General features: G+C 40.1%; 2 protein-coding genes and 1 pseudogene across 2 annotated transcripts; all 3 read left to right on the plus strand.

Annotated features, from left to right (window-relative positions):
* The first annotated feature begins 251 nt into the window (after positions 1-251).
* On the plus strand, positions 252-1,079 carry LOC587773 (low-density lipoprotein receptor-related protein 6). The gene has a single exon (XM_030980220.1). It carries the CDS (start codon positions 252-254, stop codon positions 1,077-1,079), a length of 828 nt encoding a protein of 275 aa, XP_030836080.1.
* A 10-nt stretch (positions 1,080-1,089) lies between these two features.
* Positions 1,090-4,682, plus strand: LOC115922129 (annotated as a pseudogene).
* A 1,090-nt stretch (positions 4,683-5,772) lies between these two features.
* LOC100893804 lies at positions 5,773-6,795 on the plus strand. Its single transcript, XM_030980222.1, has one exon. The coding sequence runs from the start codon at positions 5,773-5,775 to the stop codon at positions 6,793-6,795; it is 1,023 nt and encodes a 340-aa protein (XP_030836082.1).
* The last annotated feature ends 19,751 nt before the right edge of the window (positions 6,796-26,546 follow it).

A 26,546-nucleotide genomic window follows, 5' to 3' on the forward strand; every position in this document is an offset into this window, starting at 1 on the left:
AAGTAAGAAAGGTAAATATGAAAAGGATAGGTTGGAGGGAGGTAGGGGGAGGTAGGGATGGTACAAGAAAGAGAGAGAGAGAGAAAGGGAGGGAGAGACTTAAAAGGGGGAAATCACCATCACCAATATAACCACCACAATCAACATCACGATGCTATTATTACGCTGAAGTCACTTTCGATGAGATCCATCGCTTCTTTCCAGGCGACTCCGACAACCAGAACCAGGTCATTGTAAGCGCTGGTCTTGATATGGTCGAAGGTATCGCTTTTGATTGGCTCGCAGAGAACTTGTACTGGGTGGACTCCAATAGTGATACGATTGAGGTTGCGCGCTTTGATGGACGCTTCAGACGAGAACTTAAGATGAATGTTACTCTAGACCAACCGAGGGCGCTAGCTCTGGAACCGAAGAGGGGTAACATGTACTGGACGGACTGGGGTGCTAATCCGGTCATCGCCACTGCCCACATGGACGGTATGAACGTCACCATGCTGGTCACCACGGGCATCTACTGGCCAAACGGTCTGAACATTGATGACCAATCTTCACACATCTTCTGGACGGACGCCCACTTTGACAGGATTGAGACCGCTTGGTTGGACGGATCCAATCGTGAAGTCCTGCTCGATCAGAACACCCCGCATCCGTTTTCAATCGCTGTTTACAAGGATATGATATATTGGGATGACTGGTCTCAACTGAGCATTCAGTCAGCTAACAAGTATACTGGTGCTAATGTCAGAACTGTAGTTTCTGGTCTGGACAGTGCCATGGATCTCAAAATCTTTCACAATGCCTCGCAGCAAGGCGTAAACCCCTGCTCCCAGAACAACGGCGGTTGCACCCACCTTTGCATCGTGAAGCCAGACGCAAGCAGTCTGGACGCCGTGACGAGGGTTTGTGTCTGTCCAGATGACATGAGGATCGTCATCACGCCCGACGGGAGAGAGGACTGCCAGTGTGAAGCAGGAGAGAAGCTTAACCTCACCACGGGATATTGCATGACTCAGGGATCCACCTGTAATCCTGACCAGTTCCGATGCTTGGACTCTGATCGCTGCATTCCTAGCTTCTAGAAGTGTGATCATGAGAGCGACTTTGCTGACGGCTCAGATGAACTCAATTGTCCGTACTCCACCTGTAGCCCCGATGAGTTCCGTTGCAAATCTGGTGGTTCCCAGTGCGTCCCGTTGTCATGGGAATGTGATCATTATGATGACTGCGGTGATAACTCCGATGAAGAAAATTGTGCTTTCCTGACGTGTAGCAATGATCAGTTTACATGTGATAACGGCCGCTGTATTCCGATGGGCTTCCTATGTGATCTGGATAATGATTGTTGAGACAACTCAGACGAGAAAAACTGTGACATCACAAACATACCGACGACCGTGGCAGCTGGGTGCAACGCCAACTTCACACAGTGTGGACCCAACGGTCGTTGCATACCAACTACGTGGTTGTGTGACGGTGGGAATGACTGTGGGAACAATTGGGATAAAGCACCGTACCAAAACTGCACGGCATACACCTGTAATTTTATGCAGTTCACCTGTCAAAATGGCCATTGCATTCCGGCCTATTGGCAGTGCGATAACTACGATGACTGTGGAGACAACAGTGATGAGCACGGCTGCCCATCTTCAATGTGGCCCCAATGGACGATATCCGATCCGTTTAACTGCAACGATGGAGACTTCCATTGTTGTACCTGGGATCTATGTATACCGTATAATTGGAAGTGTGACGGGTATAGAGACTGTGAAGATGGCTCAGATGAATACGATTGCATTAGTAATGTCACTTCCACGATCTACCCTAACACGTGTGATTGGGACAGCTTTGTATGCGACAATGGGCAGTGCATACCGAAGAATTGGGAATGTGATTTCTACGAGGATGGCTCTGATGGTAGTGACGAACATTGCTCATCTTCCACGCTGATGCCGTACACTACTCATGATCCTGGCTGCGGGTTCCTGCGGGTGCCTTGTGGACCAGGGGCCACGCCCCGCTGTGTCTGGTAGTGGTTTGTTTGCGACGGCGAGGCTGACTGCTCAGACAGGAGCGACGAGGTACATTGCGGAACTGAAGAGCCTGGATGGCCAACCACCAACATTCTGTCCCGACGACCGTCTCCCATTGCCCTAACGGTGACTTTAAATGCAGGAATGGTCAGAAGTGCATACCCAGATCAGAGCAATGCAACAGTTACTACGACTGTTCTGATCTCAGTGATGAAGATGGATGTCAACCTGTTGTTATGTAGTACTTGTTTTATTCCCCCCTCCTTTCAGTCATTCACCTTTCATTCACCTTTCTCCCACCTGCTCCATGATAAAACAGAACCCTATTATCCCATTACTTTTATTATAAACAATTGACCATTAATGACCACCCAAGATTTAGATTCCAGGATCGAACCACATTCCAATAACAATGACTCATACTAGGCCCAAACCCCAGTCACTTACACTCTCCATAGCCACTCCCCATAATACCATGATGACAACCCTGACCATTGACCAATGATAAGCATGAATAAGTCTCCCCTCCCAACATTGTTGCTCTCCCCAAACTTTCCTGAATGTAAAGTTGGATAATGATAGGGACTTTGGTTTCAGCCATCACCCGAGGAACAAGGGTTTTGAGATAGACTAGCTACAGACATAGAGAGAGATCATATTGTGTATCTCGGATTTTAGAGTCGTCTACTAGAGAGTCATTGTGTTATGTAGTTAAGCAAGAAGATTGAATAAATGCTATCCAGAAACTGTACTGAACGATTACAAGCCTCTTCATTTATGCTCCTCGCCTCCTCACCGATCCCTACACGACACTCAAACGCCAACCATCTGCGGGATGTGTCAGTTCTTCTGTCCATATTCCGGATATTGTATCAACCAACTTAAGCAGTGTAATGGAAATAACGACTGCATCGAAGGTGAAGATGAAGCCAACTGATATAGTGGATATACGGTACAAGGATGGAAGTTGGAGTTGGTCCTGATATCAAATCAGCTATAGTACATTTCAATCTCCCAACAGAACAGAATTCTATGATCGTATCGCTCTATAAGAGGGAAGCTGACCCTCAAGCTGATCAACCCCACCATGACTTGCCGACTACAAGTATTGTCAATGAAACGTATTCACACGTCATGGGCCGTCAGTCTTACCTCTGGTCCAATCTGAAGGCAGAAACAGACTATGTATTCACCGCATCTATCTACATCGGTAGCACGGCATACAACAAGGTGCCTCTTCTTTCTTATAGAACGCCTGCAGATTCGAGAGAGATTGCAACACCCAGCAACGTTAAAGCTAACCTGCAAGTGGAGCCATCGTACCTGTGGGTCAATGTTACATGGAACTACGTGGACACACCTGGTGTTCTGTTTGAGGTCTATTACCGTGACGAGCACTCAAGTACGGCTGATACGCGCTATACAAAGGCAAGGTTTTTTGAGAGCTACCATCTAGAGGAGGACAAACTGTTCTACATCTCGGTTTCTGCTTCAGTCGGTGATGTCTCCGGAAATCGCAGCGCAGAAGTTCCTGTCTTTGTGGGTAGAGGATCTATACAGCCAGCTCCAACCAATATAACCGTAAGGAATATAAAAAAGGACAGCGTCGACCTGTCATGGACTAGACCAGCAGAGCCAATTGAAATAACAATACTTGGCTACATGGTGTATGCTACTGTGAGTTCAGGTGAACTACCACAAAGAAACATTGCCAACTCCACCAAGACTAGCACAACTTTGCATAATCTCTGCCCAGGACTCGCGTACGTCTTTGAGGTAGTTGCCTACAACAACCTGGGCCGAGGTTCCCTCTCAGCGCCCCGGCAAGGTATGACCATAGGCACGCCGTACGGCCGCCTTCAAGACCTGAATGCCACAGTATTATCTAGAAATTCAGTTCAACTACAGTGGCACGAACCTGCCAGCAAGCCAACTGGCAAAGTGATTTACGACATTGCCTATTCTGTAGGAAACCCAGCTGATTTCAGTAAGTTTCATACCAGTTCCCTCTCCTACACCATCTATGGCCTATCCCCTGATGTGACCTATCAGTTTGCGGTCAGAATGGCACTCCCATGTGAGGATGCACCCTTCGCCATAGTACGCGCAATCACAGAGTATGATCAAACATTGCCACCGCGGAACTTGCAAGTGCAGAAAACCGATTTCCAGAACGTCACTTTGCAATGGACGTCTCCAAGGGACTTTATGCCCTCAGCAATCGCATACATTGCCTACTATTGGAACTTGTCGCAACCATCAGAACGGCACAACATCACAGTTCCAGCCACCGACAAAAGAACCATCCCTCTAAATGTACCTCATCTGGTTGCAGGAGCTAACTATTCCTTTGAAGTACGCACTAACGCCACATCGGCAGTTAGCAGTGGACAAATAAGAGCTCAAACCAAGCTTCCCTCGGAGCCTACTGGATTCCAGGCTTTAGCAGAGAATGGTGTTATACATTTGTACTGGGGACCACCGGAGGATACCTGGAACAAGACCTTGGGCTTTGCCGTTTATCTGCTAAGGATGAAAGATGTGTTCCCTGGTCAGAAGGATGTACCTAATACCAGAAGATGCTCTAAGAAAGGTGGAGAACAGCATCTCTCTCTGGACCATCACAGGAGGAATATCGCCTTATCACTATGAGTTTCCGAAAGACCTTGATCCCGACTTGCACGCAGTGATGATCAGCGTCGACCAGTATAATAATAATACTACTTAGTACTTAGGGATTATGACTACATTTAAGCTACTATAAAAAGGTACAATCCTACAATATAGGCTGTAGAACTGTATCTCGAATACTCCATTTCACCGTCGTTGGAGCTCCACTTGAAGCGTAGATTCGAGATTCAAGGAGAACATAGCACTCGGTGTGTAGCTCGTTTGCTGGTCTCTGGTCAAATCTACCATATCCAATATTGGGTACGGCCACTGAAACAATCCGCGAGTGCCGCAGAATGCGGGACTCGCGCGCATATGCGTTTATATACGCCAGAGCCATACTGGCTCGGGCTGAATCACTACAACTGGCATTGTAGAATTTGACTCCTGACATTGACAGTCAGTGACAGTGGGTGTAAATGGACGTTTTGTATGATATGTTCATGAATATTGATGAAGTCAAGCTAATTAAAGCAGTCAAGTGGTAATAAGATTCAGCTTTTTGGCTTACAATAGAGCAGTATTAGATAATGCTTGTGATTGTTGATTTATAAGCAAGGTATTTATTATTGTTTATGTTTTGTTTGTTTGTATACAGATTGAACCACACTACAGGTTACTACACGTCACTTCGCTTCAGAAGTTCAGTCATTGTGCATTGCTTTGCGCTTTGCGCAATTAACGTCATGGTATCATAACACGGCATTGGCAGAACTCCTTTGTTTAAATATACAGTTGGTAGATGAGGGTGTTTGTGCTGAATTAACGTCAACAATAGTTCAATAACAGGCTTTTTGTGAGCTGTGTTAACTGTCACCTGGTCACCATGAGCTCCTCAAGTACTGAATCTGCGAGTGAGGCCAAGCCGGATAGACCGGAAGACCCAGCCCTGCAATGCAGTAGAAGCAACGCTAGTGAAATCCAGCCTGGAGATGCCTCTGCCGTCAGTGTCAGTTCCAGTGTCAGTGCCAAGGCAAAAGGGGCAGCCCTTGCAGCGGAAGTAGAGGCCCTTAAAGAACTTCAAGAGTTACAATTGGCAGAGTAAAAGCTGAAACAACAGAAGGATGCACTGATGTTAAAGACCAGTTTAAAGGTAGCAGCAGCAGAGGAAAGGGTGCAGCGAAAAGAAGCTGGTGATATCAGGCCTCAAGGTAGTATGTCTGAAACAGAGCACCCACAAGCTGATATCAGGCCACAAGGTAGTAGGTCTGGAATGGGGCACCAAGAAGCTGATATTAGGCCTAGGTCTAGAGTAGAGCATCTAGAATTGATCGAGCTCTTACAGCTCCCCAGAGCTGAACTGATGACCTTCGATGGAGACCCACTGCAATACTGGGAGTTTTGGAGGTCGTTCCAGCTAAATGTAGATGACACGAGGATCTCTGACTCTGCAAAACTAACAAGGCTTCTTCATTACTGCCAAGGAAATGTAAGAAAGATTATTCAAGCATGTTCTGCGATGAGTCCCGATCAGGGATATGTCCGACCTAAGGCGCTTCTGCAAGAGCGATTCGGAAACAGACACAAGGTTGCAGATGCCTGGTCAAGAAAGGTAACTGAGGGAAATCCCATTCCTCCTCACAATGGTCCAGCTCTGAGGAAGATGGCGGATGAGCTCTGGGTTTGCTACGAAACCTTGAATGCAATGGGGTACAAGATGGAGCTAAGTTCTCAAAGATCATTAGCCGATATTGTTGAAAGGCTACCCATCTACTTTCAATCTCGATGGATCAGGATAGCAAGAAGGATCCAGAGAAAGGAGGACCGACTACCAAACCTTGCTGACCTTGTTTCCTATGTTGATGAGGTAGCTGACGAAGAGAATGATCCGGTATATGGCTCTCTTCAGCAGAAAGGAAGGAAACAGGGTATCTCTGGAAGGAAGAAGCAGGTCCCTAACAACCGGAGCAAGGGTGTGTACAGCGTCAAGAGTAAAGACGTGTTGAAGTGCAGTTTGTGTGGCCTTGAACACAAACTGTTTGGATGTCCCAAGTTTAAGGGAATGTCACCCCAGCAGATGTTTGACTTCGCCAAGAAAGAACGTACGGTTGTGTTTCAACTGTTTACTGAAGGAACATATGACGTCAGCGTGTAAGCTTAAACAGGACTTGTACAGTTGCCGGTTGTGGAATAAAACATACAAAGTTTCTTCACTTTCCCCAGTCTTCAACAGGGGGAAAGGCGCCAAACATGACACAGCAGAGAGGTTCAGATAATGCATCGGAGAGCAGTGATACCATTGCCACAGCTGCCTCTCATAGTAGTATCACAGGGGCCGGAGGGATGAGAGTTGCACTTCCTATTGTCCAAGTCAGAGTAAAGGCTGCAGATGGTGATACATGTACTGATACATTTGCCCTTCTGGACAGTGATTCCACGGGCAGTTTTTGCACTAACACTAAGGACCTTATGCACAGGCTAGATTCATCTGGCAAGAAGCAGACGTTGTCTATTTCGACATTAGAGACTGCCAATAGCACTTTGGACTCTGTGGTGATCAGTCTGCAAGTTGAAGGCAAGACTACAGGTGAGAAGGTTAATCTACCAAGAGTCTATACCAAGTCAAGGATAAATGTCAGTCCTGAACATCTGGCCAAGAGGGAAGATATCAGGAAGTACCAGCATCTATCGGATCTGAACATTCCAACCATAGATGATGTCCAAGTTGATATGCTTATAGGGCAGGATGGTTCGCAAGCACTTATCCCTCTGGAAGTGAGAAAGGGAAACCCAGGGGAAGTATATACAGTTCGCACCATGTTGGGATGGACTTTGAATGGCCCGCTTGATGCAGGTGGTTTCCAGGGCCATGTCTCCACGAACTTCGTCTCTGAGAACTCAACACTAGATGAACAGGTAAAGCAGTTTTGGGCTATAGATTAAACTGGTTCCCTTCTGTCTGACCTGAAAGGAATGTCTGTAATGGACAAGAAAGTTCTCAAACTGTGGGATGAGAACGCAAGGATGAAAGAAGTTCATTATGAGCTACCAATTCCATTCAGGGAAAGACCACCACCTTTGAAGGATAGTCGATGGATGGCACAGCAGAGACTTTCATCGCTGAGAAGGAGGTTGCTCAAGGACAGGAACCTACATATGTGGTATCAGGAAGGTATAGCAGACCTAGTACACAAGGGGTATGCTGAGACAGTGACTGATGAGTCCTCAGACAAGACGTGTTGGTACCTTCCTCATCACCCTGTCCATAATCCAAAGAAACCAGATAAACTAAGGATAGTGTTCGACTGTGCAGCGAAATACAAGGGGATCTCTCTTAATGATGTGGTTTTACAGGGGCCGGACTTGACAAACAACTTGCAGGGAGTGTTGCTGAAATTCAGGAAGGAACCAGTGGTATTAATGTCCGACATAGAGGCAATGTTCCATCAAGTCCGTGTACCTATAGAAGACAGAGATGTCCTGAGATTTCTGTGGTTTCCCGATGGCGATCTTGACAAGACTCCCACACTGGGCCGTATGCATAAAAAGTAGCAATTGCTTGTGCTAGCCTTTTACTTGAATCCGTATGCATAAACATAAGCAATTGCTTGCAAGCAAATGCTTTTGCTAGCAAGCACAAGCAATTGCTTGATGTCCGCAAGCAATTGCTTAAAGATCAAGCAATTGCTTAAAAACGTATGCATAAAACGAACCTTTTGCTTGTTCTTATAAGCAATTGCTTACGTTTTTTCAAGCTCCGTCATAGCAGCTTGAGCTCTTGCTTAATCGGGACGTTCGCGGTTAAGCATCATGTTTATGCTCGTTAGAGAAAAACCAAAGTTGTACAGGAGTAGAATAAATCGAGAAGAAATTGCTCCCGAGACCTATCGGAAACTATTCCGTTTCGACAAAGAGAACGTTGAGTGGTTAGCACACAGGTTCATACCTGAACATGATGAAAAACGGGGAGGATGTCTGACAACGGTGGAGAGCTCCACTACTTAGCGGATCCGGGTTACCAAACAACATTTGAATACACTACTAGTATGCGAAACCCGCCTTTGTTCTCCCATGAATGATGTTTGCACCGGCGTGACGTCGCTATTGTTGAGATCGTAAGCAATTGCTTGCTGGAGGCAAGCAAAAGGTTTGAGCACAAGCAAAATGTTATGCATACGGATTTAAGCAATTGTTTGAGCTTGATCTTTTGCTTGACAAGCAATTGCTTGTGCTTGAAGCAATTGCTTGCAAGCAATTGCTACTTTTTATGCATACGGTCCTATCGAATGTGTGCTCACTTATCTGGTGGGACTTGGAGTCCTAGCTGTTGTAGCTATATCCTGAAGAGGACTGCTGAAGACAACCAAGATGAATACTCGACAGAGACTGTGAAGACTGTGAAAGAGAACTTCTACGTAGATGACTGTCTGGTATCTGTTGCTATAGAATGTGAAGCAGTCAAGCTTGCTGATGAACTTAGGTCTCTTCTAGCTAAAGGAGGATTTAGACTAAGCAAGTGGGTTAGCAATAGCCCAAAGGTGATGGAGACTATCCCACTCAAAGATAGAGCCAAGAAGATTGCTGGTTTGGATCTATCTATGGATGCACTACCAATCGAGAGAGCCTTGGGTATTTGCTGGGATGTGGAACAAGACTGTTTCATGTATAACGTCATACCTAAGGACAAGCCCATGATGAGACGGGAAGTTTTGAGTACCATTGCAACAATGTATGATCCACACGGATATGCTGCTCCCTATGTGATGAAAAACCAAGATGTTGTTACAAGAGATGACAGCAATGAAGCTCGAGTGGGATGATCCATTACCTACTCATTTGTGTCAGAAGTGGCAATACTGCCTGGATGACATGAAATACATGGAATAATTTACTGTGAATAGATGTCTAAAGCCACATGACTTCGGTGAGGTATCTGATCGTCAGCTACATCATTTCTCAGATGCTTCTGAGAAAGGCTATGGTGCAGTGTCCTACATGAGACTGACAAACACTGATGGGAAGGTGTAAAGCAGTATTGTGATAGCTAAATCACATGTGACGCCCTTGAAGAAGATCACTGTGCCAAGACTAGATCTGATTCGCAGACAGTTGGACTTGTCCATTAGTGAATCTCATTTTTGGACAGATAGTACGATAGTACTCAACTACGTGAGGAATTAGGAGAAACGATACAAGATGTTTGTTTCCAATAGAGTTGCTGCTATCCATGAGGGGTCAAATTTAGATCAATGGAGTCATGTAGACTCAAACAGCAATCCGGCAGATGTACTGTCCAGAGGACAATCAGCAATGGAGTTGAGTCAGAATACAAGGTGGACTGAACAACCAAGCTTCATCAAGCAATCATAAGACAACTGGCCACGAGACGAGACCCAACAGTGATGGAGTCTATAGATGAAAAAAATGTGGAAATCAAACAGCCTAAACTATCTTCTCATATGGCAAGTCAGTCTGGTAAAGATGGATCTGATCATGAAGGAAAGGATGTAATAGATGAGTACATCAGTTATTACTCATCATGTTATTACTCATCATGTTACGTGTAAAGGACTATATGAGAAGCAAGGTTCATAAAACGTCATTTGATGTAAAGAGGACACTTGACGCAGAAGACTTGAGAAAAGCTGAACGAGCCATATTGAAACATGTTCAGCAACAATGCTTTCCTGAAGAGTTAAAAATCCTTCAAGAAAATGCTAAGGAAAGCAAAGGACAGAAATGCAGAATAAAGAAATATAGTCCTCTCTTAAGACTAGACCCAAGGATGTTGAATGATGGTCTAGTTCATGTAAGGGGACGTCTTCAGCATGCATCAGTTGAAGAGCAGACGAAGCATCCCATCATTCTACCAAAGATGCATCATATTGTGAAGCTGACTGTGCGGCATCTCCATGAAGCGTCAGAGCATTCTGGACTAGAATATGTCCTGTCATCACTCAGGTTGCAGTACTGGGTGATACGAGGTAGAGTGGCAGTGCGACAGGTGCTGAAGGACTGTGTGGTTTGCAGAAAGCGGTCAGCAGCTCCAAGCTCGCAGAAAATGGCTGACCTTCCAGAAGATCGTGCACTCAGAGAAGCCACCATTCTCCTATGTTGGTGTAGACTGTTTCGGTCCCTTTATGGTAAAACAAGGACGCTCTCACGTGAAGAGATACGGATGCATCTTTACTTGTTTGGTGGTACGTGCAGTTCATATTTAAATATTACACTCGTTAGATACAGATTCATTTCTGAACGCTTTGCAGAGGTTCATGGCACGTAGAGCTCAGCCAGAAGTAATTAGGAGTGACAATGGCACCAGCTTTGTTGGAGGTAATCGCAAACTGAAGGAAGGAATCCAGAACTGGAACCAGCAGAAAATCCAGAATCACTTGTTGCAGAAAGGAATCGATTTGAATTTCAACCCTCCAAGTGCCTCTCATATGGGGGGGGGGGGGGCTCCTGGGAGAGACAGATCCGGACTATCAGAAAGATCCTAAGTGCGCTACTGAAGCAACAGGCTCTCTCTGATGAGGGCTTATCAACCCTGGTGTGTCTGGTGGAAGCTGTTATCAACGGTCGCCCGCTCACCGTGGTTTCTGACGATGTCAGGGACCCAGAACCTTTGACGCCAAACCATCTCCTCCTTCTACGTCAGAGTAATGTATTCCCTTCTGATGTGTTTGGTAAGAGTGACATGTACAGTCGACGGAGATGGCGTCAAATCAAATTTCTCGCAGACGTCTTTTGGCGCAGGTGGACTCGTGAGTATCTACCTGCCCTCTAACAACGACAGAAGTGGTTAGTACCAACGAGAAATCTAACTGAGGGTGATGTTGTGTTGATTAAGGATGACTTGCCTAGAAATCAGTGGTTGATGGGAAGGATTGTTGAGACATGTGCTGGCAGAGACAATTTGGTTAGGACTGCAAAGGTGAAAACAAAATCAAACAATCTAGTGAGACCGATTCATAAACTGTGCTTGATATAATCGGCAACATAGAACTCTAACTGAACTGGAAGAACGCTTAGCTGTTATCACATCAAGCACAAATTTGGTATTTCTGAATTTAAGAGAAATATCTGTTATTTGATAAATTTATGTTTGTAAAGGATTTGTAAAGAGATAACCACTGCATGCAAATTTGTTATTTTTGGGGGCGTTTACCACTACGGACAGCAAATTCTTCTGTGAGTGGGAAGATATACCAATGATTCCGCCGACTATTAATCAAGTCAATCCTGTCGAGACCCAATGTTGTAAGTGTTAATTTATGTCAAATCATGTAGTTAAGATGTTAAAGAGTAGTATGATTATTAATTTGTGATAATTTAAGGTGTATTAGTAACTGTATTTGATGAAAAGGGTTATGAATTAGCTACATGGTTGGGCATTTCAAAATGGCTGATCGCATGAGCATGTATAAACAAGTGCATAGGATTGTACATGTATTTGAGTTGATAAAGGCAAGTATGAAACATAAATAATGACATGTAAGGTTAGAACAACAAATTATTTCAATCTGGACAGCAGAAATCCAGATTTACACCAAAATTGTTTAATTTTCAGGTTCTGGGTTTCTCTTTTACTTTTCTTCAAGGCCATGTGAAAGATACCAGTAGCCAGAATCAATTTATTGTTACCCTTTTAGTGATGGTTCTGCTTAATCTTAAATAAGTTAATGAATTGTAAAATCATCAATTAATAAATTACACTTAAATTCTTAATGCATTACAGAAGCCACAAATAATAAAACAGGCATTCAATCATTTGTTTTGGTAATTTTATTTTTATTTGTAAGGCAAGACATTCAGTATTTAAAAAAATGCTTAGTACAAATAACATGATAATTTCAGAAATACAAACACAAAAAGAAAATTACAAGACATATGACTCTTATTAATATAATAACATTGATGGGATATGATAAATGCTACATAATAATAAAATAATATTATTTAATTAATTTTTTTTATATCTATTAACTGAGCACTAAATGTTATAAACGTTATACCAAACAACAGAGAACTAAATGGTATAAGCGTTATACCAACCTACAGTGCACTAAATGTATAAGCGTTATACCAATCTACAGAGCACTAAAAAGTATAAGCGTTATACCAATCTACAGAGCACTAATGGTATAAGCGTTATACCAACCTACAGGGCACTAAATGGTATAAGCGTTATACCAATCTACAGAGCACTAAATGGTATAGGGATATAAATGTTTTGAGGTTAACAGGCAAGATAACCGTAGATAAATTACTCAGTTATGTGAAAGGTGATTTAGACACAAAACTGGCATGATTTAGCCACAAAACTGGCATTGTAGAATTTGACTCCTGGCATTGACAGTCAGTGACAGTGGGTGTAAATGGACGTTTTGTATGATATGTTCATGAATATTGATGAAGTCAAGCTAATTAAAGCAGTCAAGTGGTAATAAGATTCAGCTTTTTGGCTTACAATAGAGCAGTATTAGATAATGCTTGTGATTGTTGATTTATAAGCAAGGTATTTATTATTGTTTATGTTTTGTTTGTTTGTATACAGATTGAACCACACTTCAGGTTACTACACGTCACTTCGCTTCAGAAGTTCACTCATTGTGCATTGCTTTGCGCTTTGCGCATTAAACGTCATGGTATCATAACACGGCATTGGCAGGACTCCTTTGTTTAAATAGACAGTTGGTGGATGAGGGTGTTTGTGCTGAATAAACGTCAACAATATCAACATGCACAATAAGCTTCTAATATATTATGGATAAATTACATAGGAAATTTTGTAAACACATATTTGCAACAACAAAAAATCGTATAGAACTACTATGACAACTATCAACTAATTACGTAGTGCATTTTGGAACGTTATTGAAATATTATTATGTAACTCCTTCTGTAAAGATTTTAAATTCTCACCCATTTGTGTTGTATATGGTTTTCATGACGCAAAAGAAAATGTTACAGATATTGATTTAATACTTCCTTATGCTTTATTTGCAATCTATAAAGCGAGTGTTGGAAATCAATTAAATAAAAATGTAGTGACGAGAATAATAAGCAAATATTTTTTGTTTATGTTGAAATACAAAATAGAAGTAGAGGAAACCAAAACTAAGACAACGAATTTGAATATTATTAAGTGGAAGAAGACAATTACTAATTTAAAATCTGCTATCAAGTAAATAGAGATATAATTTGATTTGACCTCATTTAGACATGTGATTAAGTGCTTTGTTATGAATATTTATGTACTATGATGTTATCCATGATTTTATCTGAATAAAGATTTATTTCAACAACAAAAAACCACAAAAAATTACGTAGTGCATCAACATATCTAGAAAAGTGTAATTAAATTGAGAAATTAATATGCTGAGCGCCTAGCTAGAAGGCCAGAAGGTCCCATTCTTATAAGTCTTTGGTATGACTCGGCCGGGGTTCGAACCCACGACCTCCCGTTCATGAGGCGGGCACTCTAACCACTGAGTCACCATGCCCGGTTTAAAAGTCCACACAGAACAGATATACATAGATCAGATCGACAGTACAAATGAATAAATGATTTGAAAACCAATATCTATTTTGTTTAAAGCAATTGTTTCAATTACACAAATTATACTTTTCCTAAAAGTGAGCCAAAACAGAAGGGCAGTTTCATTCAAAGAGGAAGTACAGTCTAAAGAAAATGTATTCTACTGACACTACTTCAGATCAGAGCCATCAATACACAGAGTTTGGCCAACTTGGTTTCACTGGGTCAAAACATAACATACATCATTGTATTTCAATTGTCAGAATGCAAATTGCGTACAGTAGTTGTTGCTAGGTCAGACAAACATTTTGCATTGTCCTACCTAACAATACGGAATGCATGTAATTCGTATTCTATTGATATAAAAATATATTTGTAACATGTGAATGAAATATTTTGTACCGATGCACTTAAGATTTCTGCATCAAATTTGTTTAGATTACGAAATAGCATATTACATGACGGGCGCGTGATTATCCTTGGCTACAGAAACGAGAAAATCCCTCTCTGTACGCCTTCACCGAAAGATGGCGCGATTAAACAGTTAAATACACTGCCTTTAAATTCATATAAGAGGAGAACCTATTGAATGAACACTAAATTCATGAAGTCTTCTAGACGTAAATAAGCCGATGGGGATATAATTGTGAAAGATTATGATGTATTAGAAACAAAACTATACATTCATATACATGTATGTATTATTAGGAGGAACAATTCAAAGTGACCTTAAATGGAACATTCATATTGACACAATTGTGTCAAAAGCCAGTCGCAAAATGTACATGTCTACTCTGAAAAAAAGTTGATCTACCAAATAAGTCAATCTTTGTGGAGTCATATGCGCCGGAGGTGGGGGGGAGGGGGTGGGGGTGGGAGGGTGTGCTCGCCCCCCCCCCCCCCCCCCTAACCAAAAAAGTGCGGGTGCCCTATATTGATCAATGGAGGTTTTATTAATAGCGATACGCGCATATCGTAGAGATATCGTAAGAGCATGGGAAAGCGTGTGTATTTTTTTATAATATAGGTGAGAAGACATGAGCCTCTGAACACTAGCGTACTAGCGATGGGGGGGGGGGTGTTTCTTATTTGATACCAGTGATTTACAAATGTTGCTGAAATGACATGAATTTCCGGTATTTTTTTGTAAATCGTACTATGCGTTTGTTGGAAAATTACAAATTTCCAAATTGACAGTCGGGCGAAAAAATATGCTTATTTAGAAGCCCTCATGTTAGGGCCTGCAGAACGTCGGGGCTCGTGGGCTCGAGCCCCCCCCCCCCCCCCCCCTCTCACGATTTTGAAAATGTATGTTAAAGAGAAAAAAAGAAAGAGAGAGAAAAAAATGAGTGACCTGCCAATGTCACAAAGAAGGTTTAAAAATATGCTAATCTGGCCGTAATTAAAAGCCTAAAACCTATGAGTTTCCGCCCCCTGGACCCCTCCAAGGGCCCTAAAGAGGGCCTCTGGATGCCTATTTGACCGTAATAAAATACCTAAAACCCCTGAGCTTCCGGGGGCTCTGCCCCATGAACCCCACCTAAGGCCCCAAAGCGGGCCCGTGGATGCTCATCTGATCTTTTTTTAAATACCTAGAACCTCTGAGTTTCCGGAGAGCCCCCTGGCCCCAACAAGGGCCTTAAAGAAGGCCCCTGGATGCTTATCTGACCGTAATTAAATACCTTAAACCCCTGAGCTTTTCGGGGCTCTGCCCTCTGGACCCCCCCCCCCCCCCCCCCCCCACCAATTAGTGACCTGCAAGTGTCACAAATAAGGTATCTTAATATGCTTATCTGACCGTAATTTAATGCCTAAAGCCCTGAGCTTCCGGGGGGAAAGCCCCTGGACCCTATACCAATTTATGCTTTCTACACTCTACCTGATCATTATACTCCACTTTGAAAAACGTTCCGCGGGGCCTGCATTTAACATGTAAGAGTTTCGGTGATGCAGATTTTTCTTCTACCCCCCCCCCAAAAAAAAAATAATAAAAAAAATTCTCATTTAATACGCCACTGCCCCTGGAAGGTGAGCCCCCTGGAATGTTTGCCCTCCCCCCAATCCCAAACTGCTTCCGGCGCGCCTGTCTGGAGTGCATGATCCGTTTAGTACTTTGTCTTTGTCAACTTTCTAATTCTGTGAAGTAGCCTTTGCTGATATTTACTTTTAATTATTCAAATTCTTTATTCACAATAAAAACATATTCAACTATGCAACAATTTGAGGTCATCACTGGCCTTTCCTCGACCGTCACGGAGCTCTTGGTATTGCGAGATGACGCAGATTAAACACATGATCTGAAAAGGAGAGATAAAATGTCAGAATCGTTTTTTTTTTAAAGCAACATGATAATTGTCTTTAAAAAAAATTACCAAATTAATAAAACTTGGTTTGAAACCTTATACACGCCGATACATTATATAAATCTTTAATACATTTAGTTTACTTCAGTACTGTTTAGTGGACACAGATGTCCCTCTATTTTGTTTATTTTTTTAAAATATACTCTCAATGTTTTTTTATTTTTTATTTAATGTTTTTTGTAGAAGTATTAATATAGTACTTTGGAGCCCGTATTGATCAAATCGTGCTCTTTGCTTAATATGAAAATTCATATCTTTAGTACTCAGATATGTGATATCACTTCTAAAAGTATTAACTGTCGTTTCTGATGTTTGATGGCGATGTTCTGTTCAAATGTCGGATAATGCTATAGGAGGTTTTCAGCTAAACGATTTATGGATAGTGTATAAAATGAGAAATATTGCTCGTTTCATCATAAAAATTCGTCTAGAAGCCATATTGAGTTATACTGTTTTAACTTCCTCTGCGCTGGTTGTACACTAATGTGTATTCCTTTTGATTCAAGAACCTCATAATATTGTCCCTATTTATTGTAATCAATATTCTATTATAACCGATCGATAGTTTCTTTAACGGATAATTGACATAACCAGCAGCTACTACAGCATTATCTTCAACATAAACCCATAATGTACCACACACATTATCTACCTGTTCCACATAGTAATTATCATGGGGTAGATATACCAAAGAATGAAAGATTGATTGTTTCCAGGGCAAGATTAATTCATACCGGTTAATCTATATGAGGTTTGCCTTGGAGTTAATCAAGACTGGAAGTTGGTAACTTTGCAAACCCATTGTTTTCTTCATAATTGCACGTGTGACAAAGAAGCAACCGTGCAGAATGGCAAAGAAAGCAAACGATCTGTTAAAATACTTACGTTGAGGGCAGTAAATAGGTGCCAGACGACAAGGTACACGATCATCGATTGAACAGAAAATTTGAGTCTCTTCTAAAAAATAAAAGCATATACAAAATAAATTCATATCATTTTCGTGACCCAAAGTTTATGAATTTAATTTTCAGCGACATCTTTTAGAAAATAAAATAGGTAGACGATTTTAGTAAAAGGAGACCATTCATTTGTTGTGTCTTTTAATGTCCTAGAGAAAGAATCCCAATAAAGTTCTAACATATTTTGATCTCTTTGATATAGCCCTACATAATTAATAAAGAAATTATCATTTTTAACGGAAACTTTCTATTAAGGGATTAACTTGTAAACGACTATATTCTATATTATGTGTTAAATATTTAAAGTAACCTGCTTTGTAGTTGAACTTTTAAGTTATACTTTTCATATTTGAAGTCTTCGCAACAAAATTCAGGAGTCGCAATTTAGGTCACTTTGAGATAGGAGATAAAAGAAGCTACCCCCTTACTTTGAACGAAATGAAATCATTAATTGACCACAATTTACGGGAGAAATGTCTCAACGCTATTTTGATTTGATTTTGTAGTATTTTTTTAATGGACTACAAATTTGTTTTCATTTCTACTATTCTCCTAATTATATGCTTTTTTAAAGAAGAAAACAAGGAACGAGTTCATAAACATGATAATAAACTGAATCCGCTTCTAAGATTTTATGTTAGCCCCTGTATCCTCAAAAGTATCAATATTTAGGGATCAACTATTTTGTTGTCATATGAGAAGCATTTACATTGGCCAATAGAAGTTCAAACAAACTAGCCCCCAGCCCGAATTTCTGGAGCTTAAAAATCCTTGACCGGGCTGCAACCAATGGAGTCATCAGATTCTTAAAAGTGGGGAACACTTTGTGAAGGTGGGTGTGGCATAGGGGCAGCCCCCCCCCCCCCCCCCTCCCCCACCTATTTTAAGGTACGGGCTCTACATAGGTGTGTATTAAAGGAAAGCATGTTAAAACATTGCAGAGTAGAACTCAAGCAAAATCAGAATGCTGTATGATTCATTGAAAACAAATCGGACAAAAACAATTATCGGGGGGGGGGGGGTAAATTAATCGAAAATAGAGATGTGTCTGTGAGCATTCAATAAACTACAAATACACTGAAACAGTAATCAGTGCTTTTTAGCAAAGAATCAGATCCCAAAACAGTTGGAGTGTCCCCTCTAACCCCAACCTGTTACCGATTTTGGGTACGCCCCCTCCCATTGGATACGCCATCGGATAAGATTACTTACGGGGAGGGCGAAGAGGAGGATCCATGCAATGGCTTGTAAAATCATAAGAGCCATGATCGCCACCATGTAAGGAATCAACATCGTCATGTTGTCCTGCAAATCGATTAGATAGAAACAGACATCCATCAACCACACTTTTAAGAAATAAAGAGTTTCGCGTCACCCTATTCCCAAATTCATAACAGAATATTCTGTTTGCATCATTCTGGCGCACGTCAAGTTTCATGAACACGTGAGCGAGCGTAGCGAGCGAGATAAAGGAGTAGACATTTTTAAAATGATAAGAAATAGATATTTTGTAACCAACACAATAAATAAGATATAAGGTACTGTATGCGAATACCTCGCTGCCGTGTACATACGATTTATAAAAAAAAGTGACATATTAGATTATGACTTCGAAACGTGAATATGAAAATATTCGGGCATCAGTTTTTTTTTCGAAATAGAAATTATGATATATATTCGGGCACCTCGCTGTCAAAATGTTGCCATTTGTTTATAAAATTAGATACTCTAGCAGTTCTGAAATTTGTTTTTCTACAAATCAACGTTGATGCAAAGTAATTATTTGATTTAACTAAATTTATCTCGCGGCATCCCTAACGATGTCTTTGGGCACCCCAGGGTGCAGCGGTAACCAGTTTGAAAAATCTTGTATAATGCTATAAATTTTGACGCAATACGCATTGTCATTTCGATCCCATATTTGACTTTAGTTCCCGGATGGCACAATGAATTAAAAACTGAATATCGAAGGACAAACACTCTCTTCACATAATTAACAAAATAATCATAATAATGTTTTTCCCAAAAAACATACACATTTGATTGGTGTTATTCTTATGTATCTATTATCACATTATTGATAATCTTTATTTTTATGGCCGCAGTATAATTTATGGTCGTATTTATCCAGTATTAGTACTGTTATACCCGAGGGCCCTGTGCATGCAAACCCCGTTTTAGCCGATTAGCTTCACCTGGGTGGAGAGTGCCAAATGTAGATTGGTGCTTGCCAAAGGACACTAGTGTCACGAAAGTTCCTTTTTAATTATTCACCATTTATATATCTCTGTCTCTCTCTCTCTCTCTGTGTCTCCTCCCCAATGTCAGTCACTCTGACCATAGATGTTAGGTCCATGCTCTAACACTCTCCCTCCTCTCCGTCCTCCTTTTCTCTCTATATCTCTTTCTCTTTCTTTCTTCTCTCTTATTTTGTATCTCTTCTTTCTTTCTCTTTCTCTTTTTTTTCTCTCTCTCCCCCTCTCCCTTTCTCTCTCTCCCCTCTCTCTTTCTTTCTTCCCCTCTCTCTCTAGCTTTCTCATTTTCCCTGTAACTCGTCTCTCGGACCTACCTTGGCCACGCCCACTAAGAGAACAATGGAAGCGATGAGAAGTAAAGCAGCGACGATAATATCAATACTGCATGCTGCATACACGTAGATCTCATCATTTGGCGAATCTTTAAAGAATTATCACAAAATAAAATAACTCTGAAAAAATACAATAATCAATAGCAAGAGAGGGTTTCATATTTAACCCTTTCGAGAGAGCAATAATGTAAGGGCTATATTGATCATTTTGTCCTCTTCTATTTGGCCAGAAATATATTTGTCTGATATTGTTACACTGTTGTAGTAAATATCATTATTATCACGAAAACAATATGTGTGTATATCAGCTATGTCAATTTGTTTACAGCGATCTTGAACCTTTCAAGGTGTATGCCAATTTGAGGATTTTCAAAGCTTATTTTCCTTCCTTTACAACAAAAAGGGGCACCGTGATGTGTGCAGACATTTTATTTCTGTCCATGCACCTTGTGTATTTGATATAGCTATTAAACAAAACATACTATGAAACCTTGAAAATGGAATGCTTGTCTCGAAAGGGTTAATTTGAAGAAAAGTATATTATGTATCTATTGTATTCAGTATTTATAACAGGAGACATCCCTGTAGACCGACATCCCTGGAGACTGACAGCTCACGAGACCGATATCTAGTTACTCTAGTACACCCTTAGAAGAGTTATCAAAGGGTCCGCGAGACCCAAATATCAATATCGTAGGCTATCGGTTCCATGACCACTTTTGTATAAAGACTTCCATGATGGTTAATCTACCCTCTGCCGTTTGAACAATTTAAACCAACTAAATTACTAAATTCGACTGAAAACTACACCGTATGTTATCATTTTACTGGGTGATATGCCCAATCAAGACAGATCTCATATGTAATCGAACTCGGTGGGATATATTAGTTTCTTTTCACTTTCTCTCCCCCTCTCTATCGCACATTGTCTAACCCACTGTTTCAAGTACCCTAAAAGTGCACATTTTACTTCGATCCTCATAAGTGCCCCTTTTCACTTCTTATAAGTGCCCCGTTCCCGTTCGTATTAATAAGAGTGAGACAGCTTATTGAGTATATTACCTGAAAAAAATTCAATTTCACTGGTGAAGAGACCGACATAGTAAGCCAAGGAGGAGGACCATTTCGTTAAATAAATGCAGCTGGTTATCTGTGATTAAAAAATGAAGAATTAGTTCGAAAATCAGATCTACTTAATTCCCGAGCAAAACAACCTATGAGGAAGTGGATACAGCAATGAAAATGGTAAACACAAAATAGAGGCCTATATCCAAAGACCCTGTAGTGTTTTTACATGAATATTTCCAACGGAGCAAATTAACGGACTCACTGGCCTGTCTGCTTACGAGCGTGTGTATATATAATACTCCGTAGATCATTTCAGTTACTTCTTAAAGTTATGGTGGTAAATCAAGTCTTTAGTACAGATCATGTACACAAAAACCAGGCCCGTCAACCCAGTGGTTTAGGCGGCAGGTTATAATGAACAATACATACAATAGCAAAGTACATTAACAATAACAATACAAGTTACAGTGTAATAATATATGTGATAACAAGGAGCACCGGGATAAAGAGAGAGGGAAAAGGAAGATGTGAAAAAGAGAAAAGGAGAAAAGGAGAGGAAAACAGAAGTGGTATAGTACAGAACAGGGTAAAAGAAGAAGATTGTAACATTATGGTGAGGAAGCTAGGAGATCCCCATACATGATACATAAATGAATAGTGTATAATTGAATCGAGATAAATTGCGTATTACTGTAAATATTGTCATTTTGGTACAGAATGGTTACAAGTTCATTGATAAACAAAAACAAAAACAAAAATTAATGTATATAGATTGCTAAATTAAAGGTATTGATCAAATTGCCATGCTGGCTCACGTCTACCTTGGAATATTACATAAGAACTAAAAAGAACGGCCTTCAATATTTCGTCCCTGGATTCCGAGTACCTAGTTGAGTAAGTGATTTGGGGGATTTCCTTTAGGCGGTATTTATTTTGTGGGGTTATGAGTCCACGTGAACCGATTTCAATACAGATTAGTTTGCTCTTCCACCCTGTTGATGTTATGTCATGTGTGAGGCTTACGTATTTGTCTTGTTTCCGTTGATGTGCTTTGTCAATGTTAGTTTCGAAGGGGACTGTGAGTTCGATGATGATAATGTCCTTATTTTTGTTGTCAATGTGGCAGATGTCTGGTTTGTGTTGAGTACGTATTATGTTTGGTGGTATGGTGCCCCCATTGATGCTTTCTCCTTCTATGTCTGCATATACTTTGGTGGAATTGTTTGAAGTGTTTTTAATGTGTTTGAGCATGATGCGTAGTATGTTGTTGTGGCGCCAGGTATATCGGTCGAGCATTCTTTCACAATTATTAAGAACATGATGCAGAGTGCCAGTACAATTACAAAGGTTACATTTATCAGATATTCTTTTCCCCCACCGGTACAGGTTTTTGTTAGTAGGAAGACTATCTATTGCTGCATTAACACTAAACTTCATTACACTCTGAGGTAAGTTATAAATAATCGACTTCCAGGTTACATCAGTATTTTCCATATGAACAACTTTCATGAATTCTCCCTGTACAAGTAAAGGTTCGATCACTCTTTTCCAATTTTCTCTACATACATCTTGAACTGATTTTTTAATCACAGTTTTTGTCTGGTTCCAGCTTACAGTTATGTGATGCAATGCGAGATAAATATTCAGGTGTGGTCTCAGCGTTGCGCATTGTAGCTAATGCGTTATTTTACAATACATTTTGGTCAGACATAAAATATTTACTAATAGGTGCCTTACCCATAGAAGGGAAAGATCCACATTTAGTACACAATTCGTCGTCGGTCTGACGAACCGGCGAATAGCCCAAATTCGGGTCGAAAAATTAATTTGGACATTTTCGTATATTTGGATAGTGTATGTCCGAATCTATCTAGAAAAAAAAAAATATTCCCCAAATCGCTTTATTTTGAGAGTTATGTCATTTTTAATAGTTTTTTTTATGAACGACGAATAGCATTGCGCGTTCTTACGAACCGGCGAATATAGCTATTCGACGCAATTCTGACCGATGTTTATTGTAGCGCGGTCTTACGAACCGGCGAATATCGTCACACGATCAAAGTCTAGCTTCTTCTTCTGTTTCTGAAAGGTGAGTAGAAGTGTAATAATTCATGAAATTTCTTCCTAACAAGAACAATTGTAATATGTGTTAGGTAATTCTTCAGATCATTACGTAAAAACTATTTTATAAGCTTGTTTGTGTCACTTATGCCTCAAATTACGTTTCTACAGCCCCACGTACTTGTCTTTATGCGGCCATTCCCGCTAGCGCAGCAGACTGTATGTACTCATACTGGGTCTGCAATTGATGGGGGGGGGGGATAAGCCATGCACAAGGCTAAAAACTCTTTGATTTCAATATTTTACGCCAAATTTCCTTTGTTTATCTTGTTCTAGGCCTACATACTTTGAGGCTGCAATGTTGAGAAAATTACGACGACAAAGTGTCAATAAAAGCATATTTTCAAGTCGGTACAAATGAGTAATGAATGTTGGTGCCTGTGGCCAATACAGGGGTGTAATTTCGTTCAATAAAATGAAGGTTCATTTAGAAATGAACCAAAATTATTGGGATTTAATAGCTCTTACTTAGTTAGATTAGATTCTACATCTGGACCTCTAGTCTAGATCTAGCTCAATCTCTATATTTCTAACTTCTAAGTCCATATCTTACCAAGATTTTTAACTGATATTGTTACTGTTAGTAGTAATCCAGATCTTAGTTACTGTTACTAGATCTAAGTTACTGTAACTAGATCAATATTTATCGAATATGTAACCCCAAGTCCACGTCGTCAATGAATCTAGAACTTACAGATTATATCCTAGGCTATTTAAGAACAGTCCAGGGGTCTACAGTCTCTCAAACATGTGTACATCTTACTTAGACCTGTCCCTGAATAAATTTTAGATTTTATAGCAATATTTAGACTTTTGATAAATCAATTAAGTCTATTAATTTCGAGTAATCTTATGAGATCATAGGCCGACTGAAGGCTTAATAGGTCCGCAAAATAATTCAAGTATTCAAGTATTCAATTTATTTCACATCACTTTAAAAACACATCAAAAGATATACAAACAAATCATTATAAATTAAAACAATATAAATATATACAACAAAAAAACATTCATTTACATTGTACTGATGGAAGAAGGATGAAGGGTGGAGGATGTGAGGGATCAACAAAGGCCATTGGCCTGTCAAGGTTGATCCCCTATATTTCCACCCTTCAAAAGAAATACATTATACAAAATATAAAAAATAAAAACAATCAAACAAACAGATAATATAACATAGCATAATCACATAAAAACACAACATAATTATTTACATAAATCACATAAAAGGCAATTAGATCAAATAAAACTACTCACAATTAAAAAGATAACATTTATATTTTTTCCTGAATGTAAAAACAGTGGATATTTCTTTTAATACGTTTGGCAACTCATTCCAAAGCTGAGGGCCTTTAAAACTTACTGTAGTTCTTGAAAAGTTAAAAATATAAAAAGGTACATACATTTTATTGGAACTTCTTGTTTTATATTTATTGATGTTGCAATATATTGTTGATAAGAGTTCATTGAGGATAAGAGTTCACTGAGGATAATTTTGCCTTATGTATGTGAAATATGTAAAACACTTTTGGTATCTAACTTTAAAGCAATAAGAGAATAGTAGGTGGGAATAATGCATTAAGTGACTCTGAATTGTGAAACAGAGAAAAGGAGAAAAGGAGAGGAAAACAGAAGTGGTATAGTACAGAACAGGGTAAAAGAAGAAGATTGTAACATTATGGTGAGGAAGCTAGGAGATCCCCATACATGATACATAAATGAATAGTGTATAATTGAATCGAGATAAATTGCGTATTACTGTAAATATTGTCATTTTGGTACAGAATGGTTACAAGTTCATTGATAAACAAAAACAAAAACAAAAATTAATGTATATAGATTGCTAAATTAAAGGTATTGATCAAATTGCCATGCTGGCTCACGTCTACCTTGGAATATTACATAAGAACTAAAAAGAACGGCCTTCAATATTTCGTCCCTGGATTCCGAGTACCTAGTTGAGTAAGTGATTTGGGGGATTTCCTTTAGGCGGTATTTATTTTGTGGGGTTATGAGTCCACGTGAACCGATTTCAATACAGATTAGTTTGCTCTTCCACCCTGTTGATGTTATGTCATGTGTGAGGCTTGCGTATTTGTCTTGTTTCCGTTGATGTGCTTTGTCAATGTTAGTTTCGAAGGGGACTGTGAGTTCGATGATGATAATGTCCTTATTTTTGTTGTCAATGTGGCAGATGTCTGGTTTGTGTTGAGTACGTATTATGTTTGGTGGTATGGTGCCCCCATTGATGCTTTCTCCTTCTATGTCTGCATATACTTTGGTGGAATTGTTTGAAGTGTTTTTAATGTGTTTGAGCATGATGCGTAGTATGTTGTTGTGGCGCCAGGTATATCGGTCGAGCATTCTTTCACAATTATTAAGAACATGATGCAGAGTGCCAGTACAATTACAAAGGTTACATTTATCAGATATTCTTTTCCCCCACCGGTACAGGTTTTTGTTAGTAGGAAGACTATCTATTGCTGCATTAACACTAAACTTCATTACACTCTGAGGTAAGTTATAAATAATCGACTTCCAGGTTACATCAGTATTTTCCATATGAACAACTTTCATGAATTCTCCCTGTACAAGTAAAGGTTCGATCACTCTTTTCCAATTTTCTCTACATACATCTTGAACTGATTTTTTAATCACAGTTTTTGTCTGGTTCCAGCTTACAGTTATGTGATGCAATGCGAGATAAATATTCAGGTGTGGTCTCAGCGTTGCGCATTGTAGCTAATGCGTTATTTTACAATACATTTTGGTCAGACATAAAATATTTACTAATAGGTGCCTTACCCATAGAAGGGAAAGATCCACATTTAGTACACAATTATTATATGCCAATATCCTTATGAGATATCGACTATAAAATTGTTTCTAAAGTAATGACCACAATAATAAAGAGGTCTTGGAAGACATTATTCCATAATAGATAGGGTTTATGAAGAGAAGAACTATGGGAGAAGCGATTAGAATAATAGACGATGTTTTTTTTTCCATACGTCTCATAATAATATGCCAGGGTTTCTGATAGCTATTGACTTTGAGAAAGCCCTTCACTCGGTGTCGCGCAGCTTTTTATACAAAACATTATGCCTTTGGGTTCGGTCAACGGTTTCGTAGGTGAAAAAAACTGTATACAAATACACAAAGTTATATCTTTAATGGAGAAAAGTCGACCGGCTATTTTAATGTGTAAACGGGTGTTGGACAGGGGGATCCTCAATCTCCATGTCTGTTTATCTTATGTATAGAAAC

This window comes from Strongylocentrotus purpuratus, unplaced genomic scaffold (assembly GCF_000002235.5).
Source record: "Strongylocentrotus purpuratus isolate Spur 01 unplaced genomic scaffold, Spur_5.0 spur5_scaffold_11, whole genome shotgun sequence".
Classification (NCBI taxonomy): domain Eukaryota; kingdom Metazoa; phylum Echinodermata; class Echinoidea; order Camarodonta; family Strongylocentrotidae; genus Strongylocentrotus; species Strongylocentrotus purpuratus.

Coding starts and splice junctions, on each gene's coding strand:
- LOC587773 (XM_030980220.1), top strand. CDS start 252: ATGGTCGAAGGTATCGCTTTTGATTGGCTCGCAGAGAACTTGTACTGG.
- LOC100893804 (XM_030980222.1), top strand. CDS start 5,773: ATGTTAAAGACCAGTTTAAAGGTAGCAGCAGCAGAGGAAAGGGTGCAG.